We start from the raw sequence: 22,873 nt of genomic DNA on the forward strand, positions 1-22,873 counted from the left end.
ATTGTTAAGGGAATCTTGCTTCCCATTAAGTGCCTCTCAACTCAAATAGCTCTGATTGTTCTGTCTTAAAGATGTGAGACATGCCTTTTTTTTTTTTCTTCCATGGTGAAAGCATGTAGAAAAAAGACTTGTACCACCAAAGACAACTTTTCTCCCTTCTTATCCTTTAAATACTTTGCAAAATGTTCCTATTTAATAACAGTTATCTTTATGTAGTAGCTGAATCTTTTCATAAGCTAATAGTTGTAAAGCACTGTCTACTTTGCTTAATGATACTATTTTCCCAATATAAAACAGGGATAATGGGTGTCAAATGTGAAAGCAATATTCCTGCAATTTATCACTTAAGCCTTCTTTCACTTTTGGGGGGTGAATTGCTGTATTTTTAAAGGGGAACTGATTGCCTTGAGTGAATTCTTTTATTTTTCTATATTAACAATTCATGAACGAAGCCAATAGCTGCAACACAATCTCCAGTTCCTCGTCCCACCAATAACCTCAGCTGTGTCCTGGAGGGTAAACTCACACTGCATCAATCAGCAACCTTCATGGTGCACAGTGAAGCCATATGAACTGTAGCATACACTGCGTTCTAGTTTGCTCCCTTGACTTCTGGCAGTTGGGAACTGCACAGAAACAAATTAACTGCTACTGTATTTCCTGGCATGCTGTTCTTTACACGATTGGAAAGTTACATTACTAGAAAGAACAAAGAATACAGATATGTGGTTGGGAGCATAATGCCAATGGCCAAATGGTCCCTGTGCACCTTTCTTCTCTACTGTCCCTCCCTCCTTGCTACTGTTCCATGCTGGGCAAGTCCAAACTCAGAAAGGTTCTGGGAGATGAACAAGATCTTAGTTAAGGGACATCTACTTAAAACAAAACAAAACCACTGTAAAATTGAACTGGAAAAGACAAAGAGGCCAACAGCTTAAGAATACATTAAGATTACAACTAAAAATGAGTACATTCACATCTTTCCACGAGCAAACCCGGTGCTTCTGTTCCCAAATGAGATATAACACACAGGCAGACATCCAAATGCCCAGATTTAGTGTAGCTGTGAGCCTACAAAACAGAGATGTAGGAAATGGAATATATATAGTATTCAGCCAGCTTGTCAAGTGAGAGCTGCTGCACAGATAAACTAATCCCAGCGCATTGTGATAGCTGGCTTTTGAATTGGAGGTAAAAACCATCTCTGGCATGTCACTTCCTTCCTTAAAGGTCACCAGTTCTCAGGCACATTTTCCCCCTTTACCAGATTTTTTTTTCTTAGTCTTCACATACTCATGTGCATACATGTGCCTTTCACTGGTGTGGATTCCTTCCAGTGAAAATTGCTGTCTCTGTAAGCCACAGCCCACATCCACAAACTTACATTCTGCACCTGAGCAGAATGCATCTGACTGTACTTCCTGCAGAATTAACACTCTGACTTTATGGACCTGAGCACCTTTACATATGCAGCAAAATGTTACTGTCACCACACAAGAGATCACTTCTAAAATGTGGGATTGACTTTCCACTCATTAGTATCAGTTTTGTATTAAAACTCTGATTTACTGGAGGTCTTAAAAAGAGACACCCAAATCGACACACACTACCTATTTGTGATTTTTAGACTGCTGTACTTCCTTGTCTAAGCTCTTTTCATCAGACACTTTTTCTAGTTAATTCTCATCATGACGCTTGTTATGGAAGATGACATCACTCTGCACACCAAACTCAAAAGCAAAACAAAAAACCTCTACTGGTTTACAGCAACAATGACAACAAAATGTAATGCCTTTCATTAAAAATAATATGTTTTGGATGACAAATACCCAGTAAAGCTCAATGAAGTGTTACTTTATTTTCTCAGAAAAACAAGGAATGAAGAATTAAATAAGTAGCTCTCTCTTGTCATTTAAGCTATATTTAAGAGAAGCTGCTGTGGCTTCAGTTCTGGAGCATTTGACCTCTTTGGGATAAAAGAGATATAAAAGATGCTTATTTGTTTCTGGATAATAAGATAACAAGCAGCACAGCAGAAAATATAAACCTGAGATGACTCTACTTACATTTTGTTCAGAATGGGAGAAGAGGAGAAGGTACAAGAAAAGAACAGAAATGAAAGAGGCAGAGAAAGGAATGATAGATGTATGGGTTATATAAATAAGGAGCTAAGAAAAGATCCATAGAAATAATTGATTTTTCTGATTCACCACTGACATTTCCTAAAAATCTCCAAGTAATTTGATGCCAACCTGCATCTCTCTCTCTCATCTTTTTTTTTCTTATTTTAACTTCTCAAAATTATCCACAATTGAAATAAGAATTGCTTGGGGTTAAATAAAACATTTCATTTTTTAATATGAATTGTTTTTTTTAACTTTGATTTGAGACACTCCCTGAGACTTAAAAATATAAAATAAGAACTTGAAAACAAAAAGCTTTATTCACAGGGACTTACGGAAAAACTGAGGAAAAGGAGAAAAAGTAATGATAGTGCCTTTCACAAAAAAGAGCAGGAACAAACAGGATACAGAAAACCAGTTTCACCTCTACCAACACTGTAGCACAGTCACTAATTTAGCTCTCTTTTCCTATGCTCATGTCATTTATTCAGACAAATAGTAAGCAAGATTTTGATTACTTGTTCATTATTTATCCTGTTAAAAAAAATAATGCCCATAGATCCCAGCTGAGATCAGGATCCCGTGTACATTAAACAGCATTAGAGAGATGACCTTGCTCTGCATGATGGAGAGAGATCTGCATCCTGCTTTAAAACTGTGGCAAAGATACAGAAAGGCTAAAGGTTTCTAATTTGTCCAAAGCAATCCCTTGAAACCAAGGTCAGAAATTCCAAGTCCTGGTTCAGCAGCTATTCTGAAAAAATATTCCACAAGACACTGCAAAAGTCTCTCTGATGCCCCTCTACCCCTTTACTCCATAAACTGGCAGTGCTGAGACTTCAGGAAAGCTCTGACCAGATAACCTTGATTGACAAAACATTTTACACGGACAAGGGCAAGGTAAACTTTCTCAGACTAGCCTGCAGTGTCATAAATGTTTGCAGGATTGAATGTTCCCTCCAGAGGCAGCCCCATGCTTCACTGTCCTTGCTGCATACAAATGAAGTCACTCCACAGCACAAGCGAGTGCATATGCTGCAGCGTGACCTCCTGTTTTGTGGCATCCATCAGTGAAATGTTCTGTGCTAGCAGCTGCCTGAAAATCATCTGGTACATGAATTTTTACTCTGATTTCACTAAAATCCAATCAATAAGGGCATGGAGCTTTAGTGTTCTCATATACCTGCTCTGTAAATAAGGTAAATGAAATATTTGCGCAGACTTTTGTCATTAGTTTTGAAGGGCCTAACCAGAAATTGGAACATTGGGAGCTTGAAGGAATGGGCTACTGACAAGCAGTATTGCATGCACGTGAACTGCGTAATCTTCCTTTCTTCTGGGTGTTGCTAAAGCAAAAAGAAAGTCAATTCAAAACAGAATGAGCACTAAAAAATTTTTGAGATTAATTTGGTATAAATTAATATTGTGCTTTGATGCAGGACTCCCAGTCAATGTGCAATTCTGATGAAATTAAAGGAGAATTAAAGACACATGTTCAAATAGAAGTATATATCACAGCTGAACAGACATTTACTTGGGAACTTGTGAAATAAAGTTACCTGGACAAAATACCTCTAAGTACATTATGGTGGAATTCTTTTTTTCCTCTTAAAAAAAATAAAAAAGATAATCCAATCTGATTACTTTTTAATTATGGAAAGATTAGATAGAAAAAGATTTTCACTGTCTTCTATTAAGAAAACAAGGAAAGCAAATTAAAGTGCAAGTAGCATTTTCAAAACAAAGGAGACATTTTACTGAATGTGTTATTAAGCTTTAGGGCTCCTTCTCACAAGGCGGATGGCCAATGAAATATGGCCATTTCCATAATGACAAAAAGCAATTGGAAAGTTTCGTTAACAGATGTCCATTAAGATTTGTACAAAGCTATGACACCTCGATTAAAAAAGACCCAGTGCTTCTGGTGGCAGCAATGAGAAAAGATATATACTGCTTTTTGTTCTTAAGCTTATTCCTAGGTATTCTCTATTATTTACTGTCAAAGAAAGGACGTGTGGCTTTGTGGAAAACAACAGTAGTGCCTAAGTAAGGCAGCAGAGTTATTGTTCCTAAACACTTTATTAGTGTTTTTGAAACACCTTTCTTCTAAAAACAATGCAACATGATGAAAAACAATAATGGAAGACTCAGAAGGAAAAACAGCACCCTGAAAACAGCTTTGGAAAATGGAGAGGAGATTTGCAAGAAAGCTCTTATTCACATTAAATTTCAGTCAGAGTATTATGTTTTGCTTTGCAATAGTTTACATAGGACTGAACACACAAAAGGACTAAGAGAAGAGACTACAGCATGTTAAATAAGATGTTCAGATATTTACTAAACAGATACAGTTGTTAGTAACCACTTCCCTCCTCCAAGCCTTTGATTCTGACAGAAGTGTAGGTAAATGGTAAACATATCTGCTCATTGTTATTACTGTTTTAGTGGGAAATAGATTTGATTCAAACAGTAATTTACTTTCCATCAGTTGAAGTTATGTGGTAGGCTTTGGTGTTCAGTAAGATTTTTTACATGATCTCAAGGATTATGAATGGTTGGTGCCCTGTCTTAAAGTCCTTAGTCTTTCCAGTTCTCGTTTTTGCTCCTACCTACTTCTCTAACTCCTCTTTTCCTGCTTTCCACAATTACTAAATTAAATGATTTCAATATGATGCAAAAGAGTAAATAAACCCTTACCCTGCAATTGTTTCAGGCACTGACGAAGAACAAATAATCAGTTTGACAGTTAGACAGGAGACAGGTCAAAGTGATCTGCTCAAAGTCTGCCTTCAAGAAAGGTCAGCAATGTAAAGCTTCTTTATCCTTTCTTTTATTCCTCTTCTTTGTATTCTTTCTTTTTTTTCCCTCAAATTTCAGGGTGACCAAACAGCATTCACAAACAGCAAATCTCTTTCCCTTCTAAGGCACGTATGGCAGAAATAGATTGTATTTTCTGTACCTTTTTAAAGATACCCTCGATTTTGCATAATGATATAAAAACTGTCACAGGTATAAGACCATAAATACACCCTGAACAGTAACTTAGAGCAATGGTAATAAGTAATTTCTCTCCAGGACAAAATGTTTGGACACTGGAATGGGAGAAGGCCAGTTTGCCAGTTTTATCTTTCTACTTCTCAGTATTGTAAGGAGAGAGCCAGTGCTGTTGAAGCAAGACCCATGCTTTGAAATAATTATCCAGAGCCTAGAAACAGGGAGGGAAGCTTACAAAAACCTGTAAAGTATTTAAGTGCTCTGGATTTCTACAATTGTGTTAATACACAGTATATGCATCTTTATGCTTATGAATGTACATGTATGTATAATCATATTAAATTATACCTAAACGTGTTTTTAAGCACACAGGTATATAGATATGTATACACACTTTCATGTAAAATAGGTATTTATGTACATATTTATATACATATTTATAGTATAAATAATATATATTTTATTCTTAAGTACCTCCTACCTCTTTTTTTTCCTGAAACTTCTTTCATGTTCCCAAGTATTTCCCTCCCTCCAGCTATGAAGACCAGGTTTTTCTCCCTTCCCATGGCAGCTGGCACACCATGCTGCAATCCCTGTTTTCCTGAAGTCAGCCTTTTTTAGTTTGTACACAGACAGCCTTATCCTGACCTGGGACAAGGGGCAGCTGGGACACTAGCTCTGGCACTCGTGGCCTTGTGTCATTCATGGAGACTGAAGCAGGAGCTGTGGCCATGATGCCCTGGGAGCAGAGTGGTCCTTCTGCTCCCCCGACTGGGGCTGCCAAGAAAGAACAGAGGTAGCATGGCACACTGGCAGCACAGTGCTGGTCACAGATGTGACCTGGGCAGGTTCTGCTTGTTTATGGAGATGGGTTCCAGGAGGTACCACCAATCCACATTAGAGAGCCCTGGATTCTGGTAGCACGTTATTATACATTTACTTCTGTTATTATTTCTCATGCTAGCTGGATTAAACTACCAAGGGTAATTCTAGGACAAACTACAATTACACTTTCTTTATGCTGTGTAGACATGCCCTTTGACTGTTTGATTGCAACTGGCTTTGGATCAGGGCTTGTAGCCAAAGCTGTGTCACTAGCATAGCAAGCAACACCCTCTGCAGAACCTCCAAATATAAGACATCAGCCCTGTGATCTAAAATACGCATAATGGCAATGAGCTGGGAGATACTCCAGTACTTCACAGCACATAGAAAAGATTTATTAACACATATTTTTTGTTTGCAGATACAGAAGTGCATAGAAGGCCGAATTCTTAGATTACATGAAGTAGTGAAGCACAATGCATGAAGAGGGAATGAACTGCTGGTGTGTGAGCATATGTGACAACACACCTCTTCCATGCACCACTTGGTAACCGCTAGAAGATAGATCTTGGAAGGTGCTGGAAATGACAAAACAGTTGTGGCTTCACAGTCCTATTTAGGCTAAAACACAAATCTGGGAGAAAGAGCTTAGGGTTGTAGCTTTCACATTCACCATGATGATAAACTCTTGCTGGCAATTCATACATACAACAAAACTGCAGTTCTGAGGTTATGGAATAAGAACACCTAGGACCAGTTCAGCAGGCAGAAATACACAAGGGATACCTTGGCAGCTCAGCTCTAGGCACAACACAGGGCTATCTCTCCTACACTGGGGACCAGTTGCCTGTGACTTTAACACAGTGGGGCAGTAAGGGGATCTACCACAGCTACCAGTACATCATCACCAAAGCTACCAGCATAGAAACAAACAAACAAACCCTCAAATCCCCCTCAAAAACAACTATTCCTTCAAATGCTACATAATCTGTGTTTTCTCTCACATGGTTTGTACATGTAACAAGCCATTAATTCCAGCAGGGTCAACTTCACACTCACTAAAAAGGGAACTGAGCGCAACAAATAAGTTTTGGTTAGACACGGTACAATATTTATGGCATTTTTTCCAACTGCTGTTATGTTACAAATGCATTTTATGTGAGTATATCTTGTTAGACAAACAGGCATTTGCAAAACATTGCAAATGCAACAGTCTGTAATGAGTACACTTCCAGAGAGGATATTCTGGTACCCTGCAGGCCTTGATTGGGCAGCTCATTTAAACATCAGGTTAAATCCTTTTAAGTGAGTACTTTACCAAAGTTTTCCAGCAGTACATTTAATGACTGCAAAATAAATGTCAGGAAACAAAACACTGTCAGTTCTCATTTTATTTCCCTTCCTCAGCTAACCATCCAAAGAGAGCTTATTCTCATTCTTCTCTCTCCCCTCCCCCCTGGCTCTGATTTTTAAATGGATTCTGTGCAGACTGAGAGGAAAATACGTATTTCCTCCTCCCACTATGTGTCACGTTCCCTCGCACTACATCACCACCATCACCAATTATTTATACCGCTGCGAACCTCACGCTGCTCTCTCCACCTCCACATGCCCCTCAGGCTCGGGTTCTCGTGCAGGACCCGTCCAGCTGTGTCCAGCTGCCGCCCTCCGCCGGAGCCCTGTGCCCAGCAGGTGGCACTCAGGCTCTGCCGCCGGCCCTGGCAGGCTGCGGGGCACGGAGCTGGCAGGTAAAGGACAGAGCGTCTGCTTGCAAACATCTTTTTCATCCCTGGGATAGAGGTAAACGGGTGCTTTCCAAGCTTAAATAATCATCAGCACCCGTTGTGAGCCCTTTCTCGCCGTGTTATCCCTAATTCATGCCTCAGCCGAGGTGGGTGCACAGCCGTAACGGTGGGGGCTGTGAGGGAAATCCCTCGTGGAAAGGACAGGGGCTGGTGTCTGAGTATATGTAATATCACACCAAACCGTCATGGAACCAGAATTTAAAACGTCTTTATTATCCTCACGGGGGAATCTCTGCATCAAGAAGGGAATATATGTGCATACTGTAACTCCTATTAGTGTTAATGGGAATTATGCGTGTAAATCTCCAAATCCCAATGTACAAAGATGAGAGTGTCCCCATAAGGGTCTGAAATATGCATCTGAATTAAGCCTGACTGTTGGGAAACTCATAACGCTGTGGCTGGTATTATAAATTTATACTTACTAGGACTAAGATTCACCTGAAACAACAGAGCCTGAAGTGTTATTTGTTCCAGCAAATTATTTTGTTAGATGTGATAATCAGTTCACAGCAGGACCGCGGGAGGCTACTCAGATTGTTGACAATTCTGGGCCCCATCCAGCTTCAAGCAGCTTCTGAAGTAGCTCCAAAGGCTGCAGAGGGGATCCCGAAGTCAGTGCTCAGGGGAGCTGGGGCAGGGCTGGCTGCTCGCAGCCACCTCCCCGCGGTGCTTTCCTAAGGCACTGCTACCTGCTCTGCAAAGCAGCCCCCCTCCACTCCCTCACCAGCAAAGAAGGTCTCAAGGGAGGTGCTGATTTTCCCAGCCCCCCGTATTTTGCCAAGTGAATGAGATTTTTTTTTCTTATGAGCTAAGTGCCAAAAACACAGTCTGTGGTGGAGGAGGAGCTGCAAATCTGTTCTTGACTTACTGGGCTACTTTGTAGTTTATTTCAGGAGTTACATGACCTAAGGGTATGCCTGCCATTAGCATCACCTTTGAATTCAGACGATGCTTTTCACATAGCTTTTATCCTGATTTTCCCATCTCAATCTCAAATCGGTTCGGACCCCACGGCACCCCTCTCCTCTGTGAGACCCACATTTCCCCTGGAGTTGGAAGTAAGCTGAGCCCAGCCCTGACTCCGTGGGTCATTATGCTGCAGGGAGAATGCCCTGAGGCTGGGGGGTGGAGGGGTGGGTCCTAATGGGAAATGCACCCAAAAGAGCCACATCTGTAGCTTCAGCCTATCCTAAGTCACCTTCAGCACACTGCTATAGGGCCAAACAATTTAAAGAACATGAAGGCACAAAAGACATATGTGGGGGACCAGTGCCGCTGAGTGAAGGGATTGCTACAGCCACAGTGGGAAGCTCTTGCCAAGAAGTCTCTCACAACTTCACTCCCTGTCATGGATTCTCCTCCTGACTGTCTTAATAGCAACACCCAAGTCTTGGTTCCCCTTGCCTAGCCCCTTCAGGAGCAGCCATGTGTGCCCCCTAATCCTGTACAGTTCTAAGGTTAGGCTGAAGCAGACCAGCACATAACAAAAGCCTAGTTTAAATGCATTCACAGGGATAGCGAGCAGTCACTCTATTCTGAATGAGTCCTTATTCTATTGAGGCACTTGGAATAGCGTAGTTAATTATTTTAAATCTCAATCTCCTACCCTGAGCCCAAATGTGACTCCACAAATTCACTTTTGAGTTCGATAATGGAAGTATTTTCAGTCCTCACTAAAAACACAGCAAAACCACAGCCGCAGTGCTGTATTCCTCATAATGATTTGTTTCACTGATAGATCAAACAGCCTGTTGACAATGGTTGACTGCAACTAACAACCTCTTCTAATAAGATAAAGAAGTTGTACATTTTATTGATTATAAAACAAATTGGGTTTTGTCCCTTTAAAATGTTATTGGCTACAAAATGGAGGACTTGTGCCTTTGAAATTGCAGCTTGCCATGACATTACAATGAATTATAATCCTAACCTATTCATGCTTCCTCAAAGGCCTAACCCATTTGCCTTCTTCACATGTATGTTGTAAAATGCCCCACATTTACATATATATTTTTGGGAGCTTTTTATTGAGAGCTGCGGCAGACTTGAGAAAGGAAAAGGAGTTGAATGGACAAGAATTCTTGAGATCCTGGAATTATAAGAGACTTGCTATATCTCGTCACCTCTAGGAGCTTGAGGCGGACATTTTTGGATAAGGTTCTTAGTTTTTCGTTACACAGGAGGTGAAATTTTTAATCCCTTCTGGCTCTGAAGATCTATGTTCCTGAACACCTTGGGAAACAGAGCTCACAGTGCCAAAATAAACCTACTACTTTCCAGATCAATATTTAGGGTCAGATCTTACAGAAGCCGGGAGCATATCAAGGAGCTCTTTAAATGTCAAACACCAAAATCAGGACCCCAAAATCTCCTCAGCATCTTTTCCAGCTATCTCCCCACTTTATCCAAGGCTATGTAGGTGCCTCCAGCTCTGCAAATCCTCTGCATAGAGCAGAGCCTTTACATTGGGCCTGCTGTGATGCAGTGCCCAAGTGATACTCGAGGCCTCTGCAACGTAGTTCAAAGGCAAAAGCCAGTGAGCACCTATGGCCACCAAGTCAAACTGCCTCAAAAATGCCATTGTATCAGCTTTACTCTCCTAAAATAGCTAGAGAGGGGAAGATTGGAGAAGAAAGCAGCTGCTTGTCCCATCTCTGGCACTTTGCAATTGAGAACACCAGAGAACCTGACACTGGCTGTAGAGATGTGCAGCCAAGACAGAGGAAGGGAGAAGTCCCAGCTTTTAATCTTTCATCATTTCTATTCTCTTGCTCTTTTTGTTCATCCCTAGTGGCAGGACACTATAAATACAAGCAACAACAACAAGACATAACCAATAGCAAAAACAAGCAAGAGGGAAAAACAGCCCTTGCTCTGTTATCAAGCTACTGGATGTAAGTCTAGCTAGATTTAGCACATATAATGGCAATTGCCTTCCCGCTGTCACCTCTGTGCTGAGGACAGATAATCCTCCCTTTTTAACCTTGTTCTTATATATGGAAAATCAGTACAGATCGCCAGATACCACATCACCCTGAAAAGCACCAATCTACACTGAGCATTCTATCCAAACGATCCTTTCCAAGTCTTCAGCTTCATTCTCATCCAGTCAGGGCAAAAGCACATGCACACACACACTCAAGAGTCCACAGTAAATAATAAAGGAAATAACTAGAAGCTCAGTTTCCAGCTGCTTGAGGGCAGGCAGGAAGAAGCAGTGGCCTGCAGCGTGGCATGGCATCAGGCAGCGATAGCTATGGCCTGCAGTGGTCTGGGCCAGCTGACTCCTGGTGCCTGCCCTCAGCTGCTGCTGGTCTGAGAACGCACCTGCCCTGTCAGTGTGGTATCAGTGGTATGGAAACTGCAACTTAAATACTGCTCTTCAAATTGGGAACTGTTTAGTTACAGCACTTCCAAGAGCAGCAATCAGCTGGCTAAACCCACAGTCCAGCATTTATATACCTTATTCTACCCTAAAATTCGCAGCTGAATGTTGCTAACTCCTGAATGTCAGGGCATTGATTTCAACGTCTTTGTTTGAGCCTAGGTAGCTGCAGTTTGCAAATTTGCACCTAAGCATGTGGGTTATTAGAAGGTGACACTTGTTCCCTCACAGAGGATCAGCTCATTGCTGCAGTCCTTTCTGCTTCCATCCTACAGGGACTGGAAGTCCTTCAGTTTCCTGTTTGTCAATTGAGGGCTTTGCCAGTACTCGTCAGTCAAAGGGGGAAAAAAAATACAAAATACAAAAACAAACAAACAAACAAAAGAAAAAAAAACAGAGGTTTTTTAATTAGTCAGAGTTTTAAAGAAATATTGCATTCTTTCCTAGAGTGGAGGGAAAACAAATAGAAGTTTAAAGAAAACAGTCTCTGCCAGCAGATCTTTTCCCCTTTTACTGCATGAGCTACAATGCCCTTCAGCCAGTAGAAGGCAGAGAAAGTTCTGCCAAGAAAAAGAGATAGTTGAAAGAGTTTACTTTAAACTTCTGTATACTCTGACGCACACAAGACAGCCCCTTTCTTCTTTTTCAGTGCTTGATAGAAAGAAAATAGATTTCTCTCTATTGATTGGTATGCGGCTGGCAAAAGTAAAGGCAAGTTTCCTCATGGTCATGCCTCTGTGATCAACCATGATCTGGAAGAACATTATAAGAGATAAAGCAGGACTGTCCTGCTCACGTAGGAAATCCAGAGCAGTGGAAAAAACAAACATGAGCAACTCTGATTATTCCACTCATATAAACAAGCTCAAAATGCCAAAGCAAAACAACAATATTTTATTTTAATAAATCTGTTCAACGAGTATTTTTCTTCTAAAAACCTGTCCCTTTTGTAATGAAGACAAAGGTTGCATTCTATATTCGTTCACAATCCTGTAAACCTTATGGAAGAGAGCTTGAAAAACTCTGTAGCTGGTTAGGACAGAAATTCTGCCTAAAAAGCGAAACAGTCTCAAAATAACCATCATCCTTTATGAAAAATGTTCCCACGTCCAACTAGTTCTAATGTTTCCATCCAAAACAGACTCCATGATAGGAAGTTAATGAAAGCATGTCATGTGGAATATCCAGACCACTTTGTAAAGCATGTACGAACAACAGGCTTGTTTTCTGAAGATTTTATAACAGGCAAAACAAGAACTACAGAAAGAGAGAAAGGAAGACAAAAAGATTTCTAGCAGCGCATAGCAGATTAAAGCTGAGCAGCAGTTGGATTAGTGCAGCATGAATTTGTTTTTAAAGCACCTCCCTTCACTGCACTTCCACCCTCGCTGCCTGCCCCACTCTCCTGACCTCGCTCCCCTCCCAGATTCAGAAGAGTCGTCCCCCGTCCTTTCCCTCCCGACCTGCATTCCTCAATGATGGCTGGAATGCACGATAAAGACACCAGTAAACCCAGCCAGCTTGCCTAAGATCAGGAGATAGGGAGGGTGATGTTAGCAAATTAACTGATTGCTTTAAAACAAAAGAGGGGAAAAAGTTGTCAGGAAATGAAGAACTTTTGAACCCATTTAAACAAAGAAGTGGTAGAGGAGCGGGCGTCTGTCAGAAGTGCCTACTTTGCAGGAGCCAAGCCAGGGCACTGAGGCAGCCAGACGCGGGGAGCTGAGCTGTCTGAGGAGCAGACATGGCTCCGTACAGATGGAGCACACAATGGGACGCTGGGCTGCCTCTTCCACTCCTGTACTTTATGGCCACAGCTTGCTCCAGCCTGCTAAGGGACAATGCAACCTCTTTGTGTGGTGCCTTTGTGGTTATACTTAGAAGGTCCCTGGGCTTGTGGAGAAGCTATGTTATGCTGGAAGGAATTGCAATAAGACTTTCAGGTATGAGCAGACTCTTATTCGGTAAGAGTAGCTGCTATTCCTGGTTTTCCATCAGCACTGAGAGGGTTAATACCTTCCTCCTGAGCTGGCCTCCAGAGAATTTGCTCTCTGCGGCTCCAGATGTCTTTCAGAAATCTCTAGTTTTGCTGCCCTCATTAGTGACAGATGTGGGAGTTACAATCTGAAATTTAGGTTCACTAAAGTAAAGCATTGTGAAATCTCAGGAATCTGCAGAAGTACTCTTAAAGGCACCAGTGGTACAGATCATAGAAAATATGCTTTCATGTAATGCTGAACAAGAGACTTTACTACCAACATCACTTTTCCTTCCCCCCTCCACTTTATCTCAGCCTTCCTGTGCAGCCTTCTCTGGGAGCTCCTGGTTGCTTTGTGCTGTTCTGTAGCAGCAGCACCCAGGTTCTCAGCCCAGTGGGTATGACAGCAGCTTACTGGATAGGGCTCTCCATCAGCATCAAATCCTGCCTGTCTTCCCCCAGCACAGCACCAGCCTCCTGCCTCATGGTGTGCTCTCCTGTGCATGCACTAATTCTGTATTGCTATCAGCCAATTCATATTTGTTTTTGTTTTTTTTCCCCCTTGGCAAACACCTGAAGCAACCTGAATCTGGCTCAGTCATTGCTTTTGTCACAACAGCAGGCAGATTTTTCTGCTACCTCCACGCACTGCGATTGGGAACCACAGCCTGAGCACTTCGTTAAAAACTGCCTTCCATTCCTGATATAGAAAGGGGAGACCCAAGAGCAGACATTTCTTGGAAAGGATGTTTGCCTTGGCAAGCAGCCACTAATATTCATCTGCAGAACCTGACAGATAGGGCCTCCAAGGTCAGCGTGTACTGCCACTATGCAAGCCCTGGAGAAGATACTATTGCATCATTGTTGTTACATAAAGCCCTTCACCAGTATGTCTTGTACACAGAAGAGACACAGCAAAACTGTCACTTACAACATCCTCTATCAGTACTGCTTGAACTTTGACCTGGAGGAGAAGGCCTAAAATAGCCATGAAATAACCATGCAACACGTAAGCATTTCTGATAGGGCTGTAGGCAGTACATAGTTGAGAGAATCTAACTCTTTCAAGTACTTCTTCAAGTAGCTGGAATGACACTGACCACGTGAAAGGACAGATCACAACAAAAAAAAAAAAAAAAAAAAAAAAGTAAAGGCTTTATGCTACTGTAGTAGACTATGCATAAGCACAAAGTGTACTCCTGATCGTCCTTCTGAGCACAGATAACATATACAGAGAAGGATGTATATGAGATGGATGTACCCTAAGGCTGTCAGATCCAGAAGGAATTTGTGGCTTACAGTCTATCTATGTCATGCACATACACACACACATATATATTTTAAGTAAGACATACTTTTCAAAGAGAAAAAAACAACGAAGGTCATTTGAGCCATGCGATAGTGTATATACATCTCATAGGCTTACACGGTTTCCTGGAAGCTGAGCAGAACCACAGGATCTTTCCTTCTTGCTCTCTTGTTGTGAACTTTTTCCTGCTGTTTCTGCAGGATAGTGCTGCCTGATTCACTAACTGTAATATTTTGTAGCTTAGAAGTTTTGCATACAAATCATTCATTAAAAAGGTAGCATGTAGAACATCATTGAGAGTTGCTTTAGGATTCAGTTGATGCCTTTTCAATTTTGTTTAGCTTCAGGGGAGACATCCTTGGAAACTGTTACCATTTGATGCTTCTCTCATTTTCCAAATAATCCATAAATCTGGGTTGTTTTTTTTTTTCCTTTTCTCCTTTTTAAAATGACACTGGCTCCTTTAACCCTCTACTATTTGCTTTTTATCAAGTTCACTTGTTCAGACAGAACAGAAGTGTGTGGTTCTCTGGATAATCACTCTTCTGCCATCTATATTATTCATGAATTTATTCTCCCCTCCCAACCTTTGAAAACTTACATATTTGAGTTAGCAGACAGTCAAGCCTTTGTTTTACTGCCCATCAAACATCACCATTTGCAGCACTAAGATCAATTCACCGCTACAAAGTCAAATGTTACACTCACTCCAGCCTCTGCAGGTTAGACTTAGGGATGGAAAAGAACTGCCTGTGAACTGGAAACGACATGTAGGGGAGAGACTGTGAAAGGTATGTGCATTCTCACTGGTACCTGCCCCATCCATTCAGAGAATGTCTGTATACACTACTGCTTCTGAGAATAAGGAGTCTTTAGGAGTTATATTATAGGCATTAAGTGAAGATCATAACAAAGACAATCCAGAGATGAGAATAAGGAGAGTAACACTATAGCTTCAGTGAGGATATACTTTGCTTTTCTCTGCTTATGTGCCAGCCACCTGCTGAAGAGGTGTTCAAGCTGCTTCTCCCATAGCTGGTATCTATTCCAAATGAGTTACAGCTGCTACTAATTTAGTTTAGGGCCTAACCCCTTGATGACGGAAGCCAAGACTTGTGCATAGGAGTTTGATGAGCCCTATTTGTGCATGGCATTTCTGCACCTCTCTTATCAAGCAAGGAACATACTTTCAGCTTAAGAACTGTGACCTGATCTTTCATCACTAGCATAAATGAGCTGATGATAACATGGGGAAGGTGGGCATTTGTTCATATGTGAACAGGGAGAACAGCTCCCATATATGTCAGAGAAAACAGGAATGAAATCTGCAATAACTCCTGAGTAGCAAGAAAATCATCCTTAACTTCACCTTAAAAAATAGCAAAAATAAACAAAACCCACAACATAATTGAATGAGAAACAGCTAAATGAATTTCAGTATTGATAATGAGCAGGGAGCCCAGTGCTTGGGATCATGAGTTTATGCAAATCTGTTATTACTGCAAATTGGCATCCTAAGACCCTGATCATGCAACACTTGCACATATGCTTAGCTTTATGCACATGAGCAGTCTCATTAACTCCAAAGACTTAGTCGTGCATAAAACCAAGCAAATGCATGAGTGTTTGTGAGTCTGGGATTTAAGCACAAGGGATAGAAAACAAATTTACTGTATCATCAACAATTATTTCTGAAACCCATCAGAAGCCAAGGTGGTGCCAGAAGTCTGCTTACTGCTGAAACATTCAAAGAGAGAGAAAAGGAATTTTGAAGACTGCTGTTTCTAACTCAATCCATTGGTCTCAATAATAATGGGCCTAACACAGGAAGAATACATCCCTACCCTAAAATATAACTGATTTATGGATATTAGCGACCAAGTATTTCACACAAAAATTTTACAGTATAAACAGAATTGCTTCTTAAAATAAGCAACAAGAAAAACTTTTTGCACGAGAGTTCTTGCTTAGTTATTATAAAGAAGAATTGGTTGTAATCATTCTGGATTTGACTAAATTATTCAGCAGTGTCTTGCAAAACTCTTCCAAAATTAATTTAAATGGTGCTAGGTTTACATGGATTCAGAGCTGACTACAACATTTATACAAATAGCAATGATAAATACAAAGACTTACATGGGAGGGATGTGCCTGTTGCACTGCAGCGAAGACTGAGGGCTAATCTTAGAGCTGGTTTTAATTAGAACATCCAGCAATGCTTCAGAAAACAGAGAAACTCCCCTATGTTATAAAACCTGATGAAAATATGCTATTTCCTTGGGATCCAAATGAGTAAACACAATAAAATTTGAGTACTTACCAGCAAGATGAGGAAAAACAGAGAGCTGTAAAACAACTTCTATACAAGCACAGCTTCTGCCAAATTTAAAGAGACAGTTCTGGAGATGGATTTCCTGGAAAAGGTCAGACCTACATTGTGAAGATGTAAAACTAAGGCCTCCTTAGGCAACTAAGACAACAACAACAACAACAAAAAACAACAAGAAAATAAAGTCTTATTATCATAAATATAATATGTAATTAATCATATTTAAATGTCATGAAAATTTCTGTGCTTTTTCTTTTTTACTTTTTCACTTGGTTTCAGATTGCAAAATATTAGCACATTCTCAGGAGTTGGTTTTACTGCTACATTTTGTTTCTTTCTTTTCTTTTTTCCCACTTACTTTCTTGTTTGTTTGTTTTTTTCTTTTTTTTCCACCTAGTAAAATCACTGCTGTCAATTGCGCTGTGTAACAGTAAAGCTGACAGAATTATGGCGCTCTCAGTCACATCTTGAGGCTTGTTTTGAAGCAGCAGTTCCAGGACCTCCAGGCACTATGTGTGGCCATGTATCTGACTCTAGATGCTCGAGGGCTCTTGGTTCTCCATATGGTTTTGTTCAATGGGTTGTCATGGAGATTCAGAGTCTGAAAAAGGCAGCATGGTCTTTCACTCCACTGCAGTCTGTATGGTCGGGCTGCCCACAGCATCAGCTACAAGGGCTGGGCTGGCAGGGAGCCAGGCAACTTGTGAAAATGCTTTCACACATTTGCACTTGATGTTTTGGTTGTGGTTAAATGGAGTATCACTGTATTGATGGCCAGCTGTTTCCAAGTCTGCATTAATCTTAAAGGCTTAATTTTATATTAAAATAGCTTTGGGGGGATGACTTCACTGAGGTAACATCTTCACTTTTGTAATTTCACAGCACAGTAATACTGTGTATCCTGAATGCATGAGAACAGACAGAAAAGAGTAACACAGAAGGACATTGTCTTGAGGCTCTTTCCCCTCCTCCTGTTAACTCTTTTATGCAAGGAAAAAAAGTTTTGACTTTCTTCATGGGTTAAGTTTCAGCTTTTTAATCTAATCTATGAAGTTCTCAAAGAAGAATGCGAGACTTCTGTGACTAACAGGCACCTCCCAAGAGTGTTTTCTGAGCTAGGCTGTAAAGGAATATCATGCCAAAGATGTAAATGTGGCATTATTGGTGAGAGGAGTGATGCAGCTGGTGGAACCAGCACTGTGAGTATTGGCTTCTTCTGCCACCATGTACGACATTCCTTTCAACATTTGGTTGAAAAGATGCATGAGTATACAAATTCATGACTTTCAAGGCATCACCATGTTCTGAAGACTGTGAAAACTGATGAGCAGAGGAACTTCCGAAGCTACTTTGGGCAGTCAGTGCCTACCTACTTCATCCCAGCAGGTAAAGATCAGCTGGCCATCAGCACAGCTGTGCCAGACTGAAAATCTCAAAGTTTGTGATGATAATTAACTCTTAAATGTTGCTATTTCTTTGAAATACAAGTCCTATTGTTTGAAGAAATAATTATTTCAGAATAAACCAGTCATTTTTAATCCAGACCTTATTTATTATATTCTGAAGCACACCTTGAAATGCAACACTGAACACAAATTTCTCTTTGACTGGCTTAATGGAAACAATTTCTCTCTTCAGCAAGCACTTGCTTTCAGAGTGAAACCTTAACATTTTACTTTTATCTGTCTTGTCAATCACTGTTTTGAGTCTTTTATTCCTGCTGGCCCCCTCTAGAGATGTCATATTTTCCTCAAAAGAATGCAGTCTGAAAAGATGCTGAACACAGTTTTTATTTTTCAAACCAGCCAACTAGTTACCAGTTGATCTGGCAAATAGGTCACATTTATTTTTGGAAAAGCAGTTTGTTCAGCTGATGGATGACTTGAGCACAGGTTTCCTTACCTTGCCTGTAACTGATGCCCAGCTGTTATTCTTCCAGTTCTATACTTAATGTCCTAAACTCATAAACTAATTCAGGCTGGAAGGGACCTCAGAAGGTCATCCCATCCCATCTCCTGCTCAAAGCAGGGTCAGGTATGAGATCAGCTTGCTAAAGGCTTTATCCAGTCCTAAAAACTCCAAAGATTTTAAACACAACTGCACAACTTCTCTGTGCAACCATTTCCGATTCTCAAATAGACTCATGTTGAAAAAGATTTTTCTGGTGTCTTGTTGAAATCTTTCTTTTTTTTTTTTCTCTTCAGTTTATGTCCATTATCTCTTCTCCTCCATTTCTGCTGAGTTGGGGCTCATGTTAGCAAAGACTGACAAATAAACCCTTTTATTTCCCATTAGTATATCCACATGTTTTATGAAGGACAATTACAGTATCCTTCAGGCTCAAAGGTGACAAACCTAAACTAAGTTTATCTGCTCTTATTTACTGCATTAAAACATAAAACTCATCTTTGTGTGTACAGAAAATACAGTTTCAATGATGATCTGACCCAGATACTGGAGAGCACAGTTTTCCTACAAAAGATGCACTTTCATAAAAAGACAGTTGTAATCTAAACACTTCTTGACATATTTTCTTTCCAGGGAAGCTTTTTTCAATCCCACTAAGCATGCTGAAGTCATTATGTTAGAGATACTACTTTGTCCAGCCAGCCTTACTTATAGGTTGGATTTCTGCAAGAGATTAAAAAATGATGCATCAGTAGATATCCTTCTAAAAATACTCTGCTCAGTAATATTTGCATCTTTGCAAACCTGGAGAAACATACAAAGCAGCAAAGGAAATACAGCAAAAAATTCAGGGCAAATAATATATAACCATGAGAACTTCTCCACTGTATTTATTTAAATGAAGGGAAATATGTTAAAATGTGAAAGCTAAGCATTTCAATTTATTCACATATTTTACATTCAAAGGACCATCTGAAAAACTTTTTTTTTTCTCTTGTGGTTTCCAAAATTTTGACAGAGACATGAAGTATACATAATGAAGCACATCATCGCTGTACATAAAATGAAAGCCTTGTGTAAATGGAAAAAAGATAAAATCCAAACAAATCTGACCATTACTAAAAAAAGAATTCCTTTAATATAAATAAAATTCAGAGTAGTACTTTATTTTAACAGACAAAACAACAGTGGGATTTATAAACAACTATGTATTTACAGTTCTGACTGGTAAAAATAAAAAGCTTCTTCTGAAATCCTAGACACTTCCTTAGAAGGCAGCATGGAATGAGGCTCAGCACTTCACATTACCTAGGTGCTAAAAGGAAAAAAATTAAAGTATTCTTTTAAAATGAGTACGATGGCATAGCTGGGAAAGCTGACATAACATATCTATGCCTTGATGCAGCAAAGCTTGCACCACAATAAGTTCTCTCTGATTTCAGTAGATCTGTGTCTGCAAATGCTTGACTCAAAGGTGCTACAAATAGAGAAAATTGCTGTAATTATAATTTTAAGGAGGCACGTGACCTTGAATTTAATCCTGTACTCTTCTGCACAAGTGAATTCTACCACTCTACTTTTAAATTTGATCCTCCATGGTCTGAAAGCCATGTGTCTATCAAGTAACAAACTTGATATAGTATTTCCTTCCCAATGCCACCCAAATCATAGTGCCAGTTTAGCAGATCTCAGTCTTTTTCACAATTAAATAAAACGAGAACCAGATCTATTTCAAAGTATTCACAAAATGATTTTTCACTCTCAAAATGGCTGTCCCATTCTGATACCATTCTTTCATCAGATCTGACCTCAGTTCATTAGATCTAAACTATTCTTTTAAAGTTATAAAAATAAAGAATTGATTAATATATAAATATATATTTCAGAGTGATAAGATAATAATATTAAACAAATTCCTTTTTTAATCTACTTTAAATTAAAAGAAATGTTTTCAAAAGTCTGTGCTGAAGCAGATCTTTATCTATTGACTTTTTAATGGAACCCATTCCCTGCAGATGGTCATACACAACTGAATGTAAGAAACTCATTACTACAAAAAGGCAGCAAGTATGTTACCACTAGCATATAATTCATAAAATCTGCTGTGCTAGCTGGTTCTTGATATTTCTCTTCCATATCTGTTTCAGAAAAAAATACCTAAGTCATGAAAAGTCCTAAGCTCCTTTAGAAATTAGCTTATTTCCTTAGTCTTCCTTAATATATGTTCTATAATAATCCAGTTTGTTTTGTATACTGTTTGTATACAGCATTATATAAACGCCTTGCATGAATGCACACATATGTACAAAAACAGTCAGAAAATCAGTTAAGAGACATGCCTGCTCACTGGGTCATTTCATACTTTTACAATACCACATTTTTCCTGTAATATCCATAATGACATGATCTAGGTTGCTCCCCTTTTCCACCAAGATGCTCATGCAGGTGTCCTTCTATTTATCTTAAGCAGCCAAAACAACAAGGAACATTTTTGAACAACCTATAATACTCTTCTTGAATCTGAAAGAAAAACATTGAATACAAACATAAGATAGATAAAGTTATGCATATATCTTTATGTGCTCTAACTAATTGTGTACTGATCACTTCATTAGATATTTTAAAGTGGGGTTGCTTGTGACTGTAGGACAGAACACTGAAAAAGCATAATCACAAAAATGTGTGGGGACTGTGAATCCTTTTACTAACCGCATAGAACAAAAGTGAGCTTTACTGCATCCATTGCATTGCTTCATCTGGTTACTGATGAGTTTTACAAGTTCATTTTCCTATCTTCTGTACAATTTTTTTTTTTTAACATGAAGAAAATATGTGCAAAGGTAAGAATAAGGGAGAAGTTCTGTCTCCCCAGAAGGCAACAGAAGTATTTCCCCTCTTCCCTTCCCACCACCATGAAAAGCACAAGGGTTTCTTCCTGCTCTGACAAACCAACCGCACTGCGACTTTGCTTCAAGGCTGAGCATTGCACACCTGATTGCCCCTTGTGGCTCCCCATGAGGATGGGGACACTCACCTTTCTGGAGAGCACACAAAGAAAGATGAAGATGAACATCCCTTGAAATGCATTGAAGATTGTAAACAGATAGGCTGTAACCACAGAGCCCTGGACGACATGGAGGACCCCAAAGATCCAAGTAGCTCCAAGAAGGAACAGGAGAGCAAGAGCACCTCGGGCGCAGGACCTAAGGAAATGTAGACAAATGCAAACACGTGGTGTTTCCCTCGTTTTTGGCATAGGGAATGCTGCCCAGGCAGTTTATTTTTGCTGCAAAGGCCTGAGAAGTGCAAATGCATGGGTTGCTCTTTAGGGTGTGCTGTAGCACCATGCCACGAATAAACTCACACAATCACTGCAGGAGAGCAAAAGAGTAAAACTGGAGGGCCTTAAAACACTGGCTTCTTTAATCTTCAGATATGTTTTCTCTGGTGTACTGCAGCACCATATGATTTGATTTAAATCTACTGTTAGTGTAATTCCCCAAGGAAAAACATATGTCTGTTATGAAGCACTCCCTCGCTTTTCCTCCTCCCCCTTATCCTCAAAAAAAAAAAAACAACCAAAAAAAAAACCACCCAGAAAAATGTACAGTATGCTCTTAGGTCAGTACATGTGCGTGACATCAAAGGGTTTCTAGGCTGACACTCAGGTTCACTGCAGAAGATGGTGCCAGTTGTAAACCTAGACTTTTCTGCTTTCTCTCTTTAAAAATATATTTTTTGTTTTTATAACACTTATATTCTCAAATATTTCCTGGGTCACTGTATTGATGCTTTAAAATTATAGGAATTGATTGGCTATTATTTTTTTTTCCCAACATACTGTAGAGCCCTGCTCACAGACTTAAGCAAATTGCAGCATGTTGTCTTGGAAATGAGACCACTGATTACTTTCTTATTCATTCTCAGCCCAGTCATTGCAGGACTTCCTTTGAACAACAGACATTTTTAGCACTGCTCCTCTGAAAATGAGTAATTTTCAACTTCATTAAAACCAGCTCACCACATGAAGCTATGAAGGGTAAGGAATAAGAGAAAGTAATCAATCAAACAATTGCTAAATCCTAACTATAAATCTAGTGGAATGCATTGAAACTGCAGGAGTGTTCCTAAGCAACACAAACAGTAAGTTGTTTTCAATGTTCCCTGTAGTACACTTCAGCTTTTCCTGCACAAACGGTTTTCAAGGTTCCTAT

General features: G+C 39.9%; 2 protein-coding genes across 3 annotated transcripts in view; one reads left to right on the forward strand and one right to left on the reverse strand.

Annotated features, from left to right (window-relative positions):
* Nucleotides 1-22,873, forward strand: part of PTGFR (prostaglandin F receptor) — a 308,369-nt gene that overhangs the window by 133,373 nt on the left and 152,123 nt on the right. The gene's annotated exons all lie outside the window — the stretch shown is intronic.
* Nucleotides 19,654-22,873, reverse strand: part of ADGRL4 (adhesion G protein-coupled receptor L4) — a 74,699-nt gene continuing 71,479 nt past the window's right edge. For both annotated transcript variants that reach the window (XM_065740743.1, XM_065740734.1), the window contains 2 exons: nucleotides 21,694-21,862; nucleotides 19,654-21,179 (listed from right to left, as the gene is read on the reverse strand). In XM_065740743.1, the coding sequence (XP_065596815.1) occupies nucleotides 21,117-21,179; nucleotides 21,694-21,862 (232 nt within the window). In that variant the 3' untranslated portion in view covers nucleotides 19,654-21,116. The remainder of the gene's footprint in view (nucleotides 21,180-21,693; nucleotides 21,863-22,873) is intronic.

This window comes from Cyrtonyx montezumae, unplaced genomic scaffold (assembly GCF_038088225.1).
Source record: "Cyrtonyx montezumae isolate F1298 unplaced genomic scaffold, pur_monq_1.0 scaffold_1, whole genome shotgun sequence".
Lineage (NCBI taxonomy): Eukaryota > Metazoa > Chordata > Aves > Galliformes > Odontophoridae > Cyrtonyx > Cyrtonyx montezumae.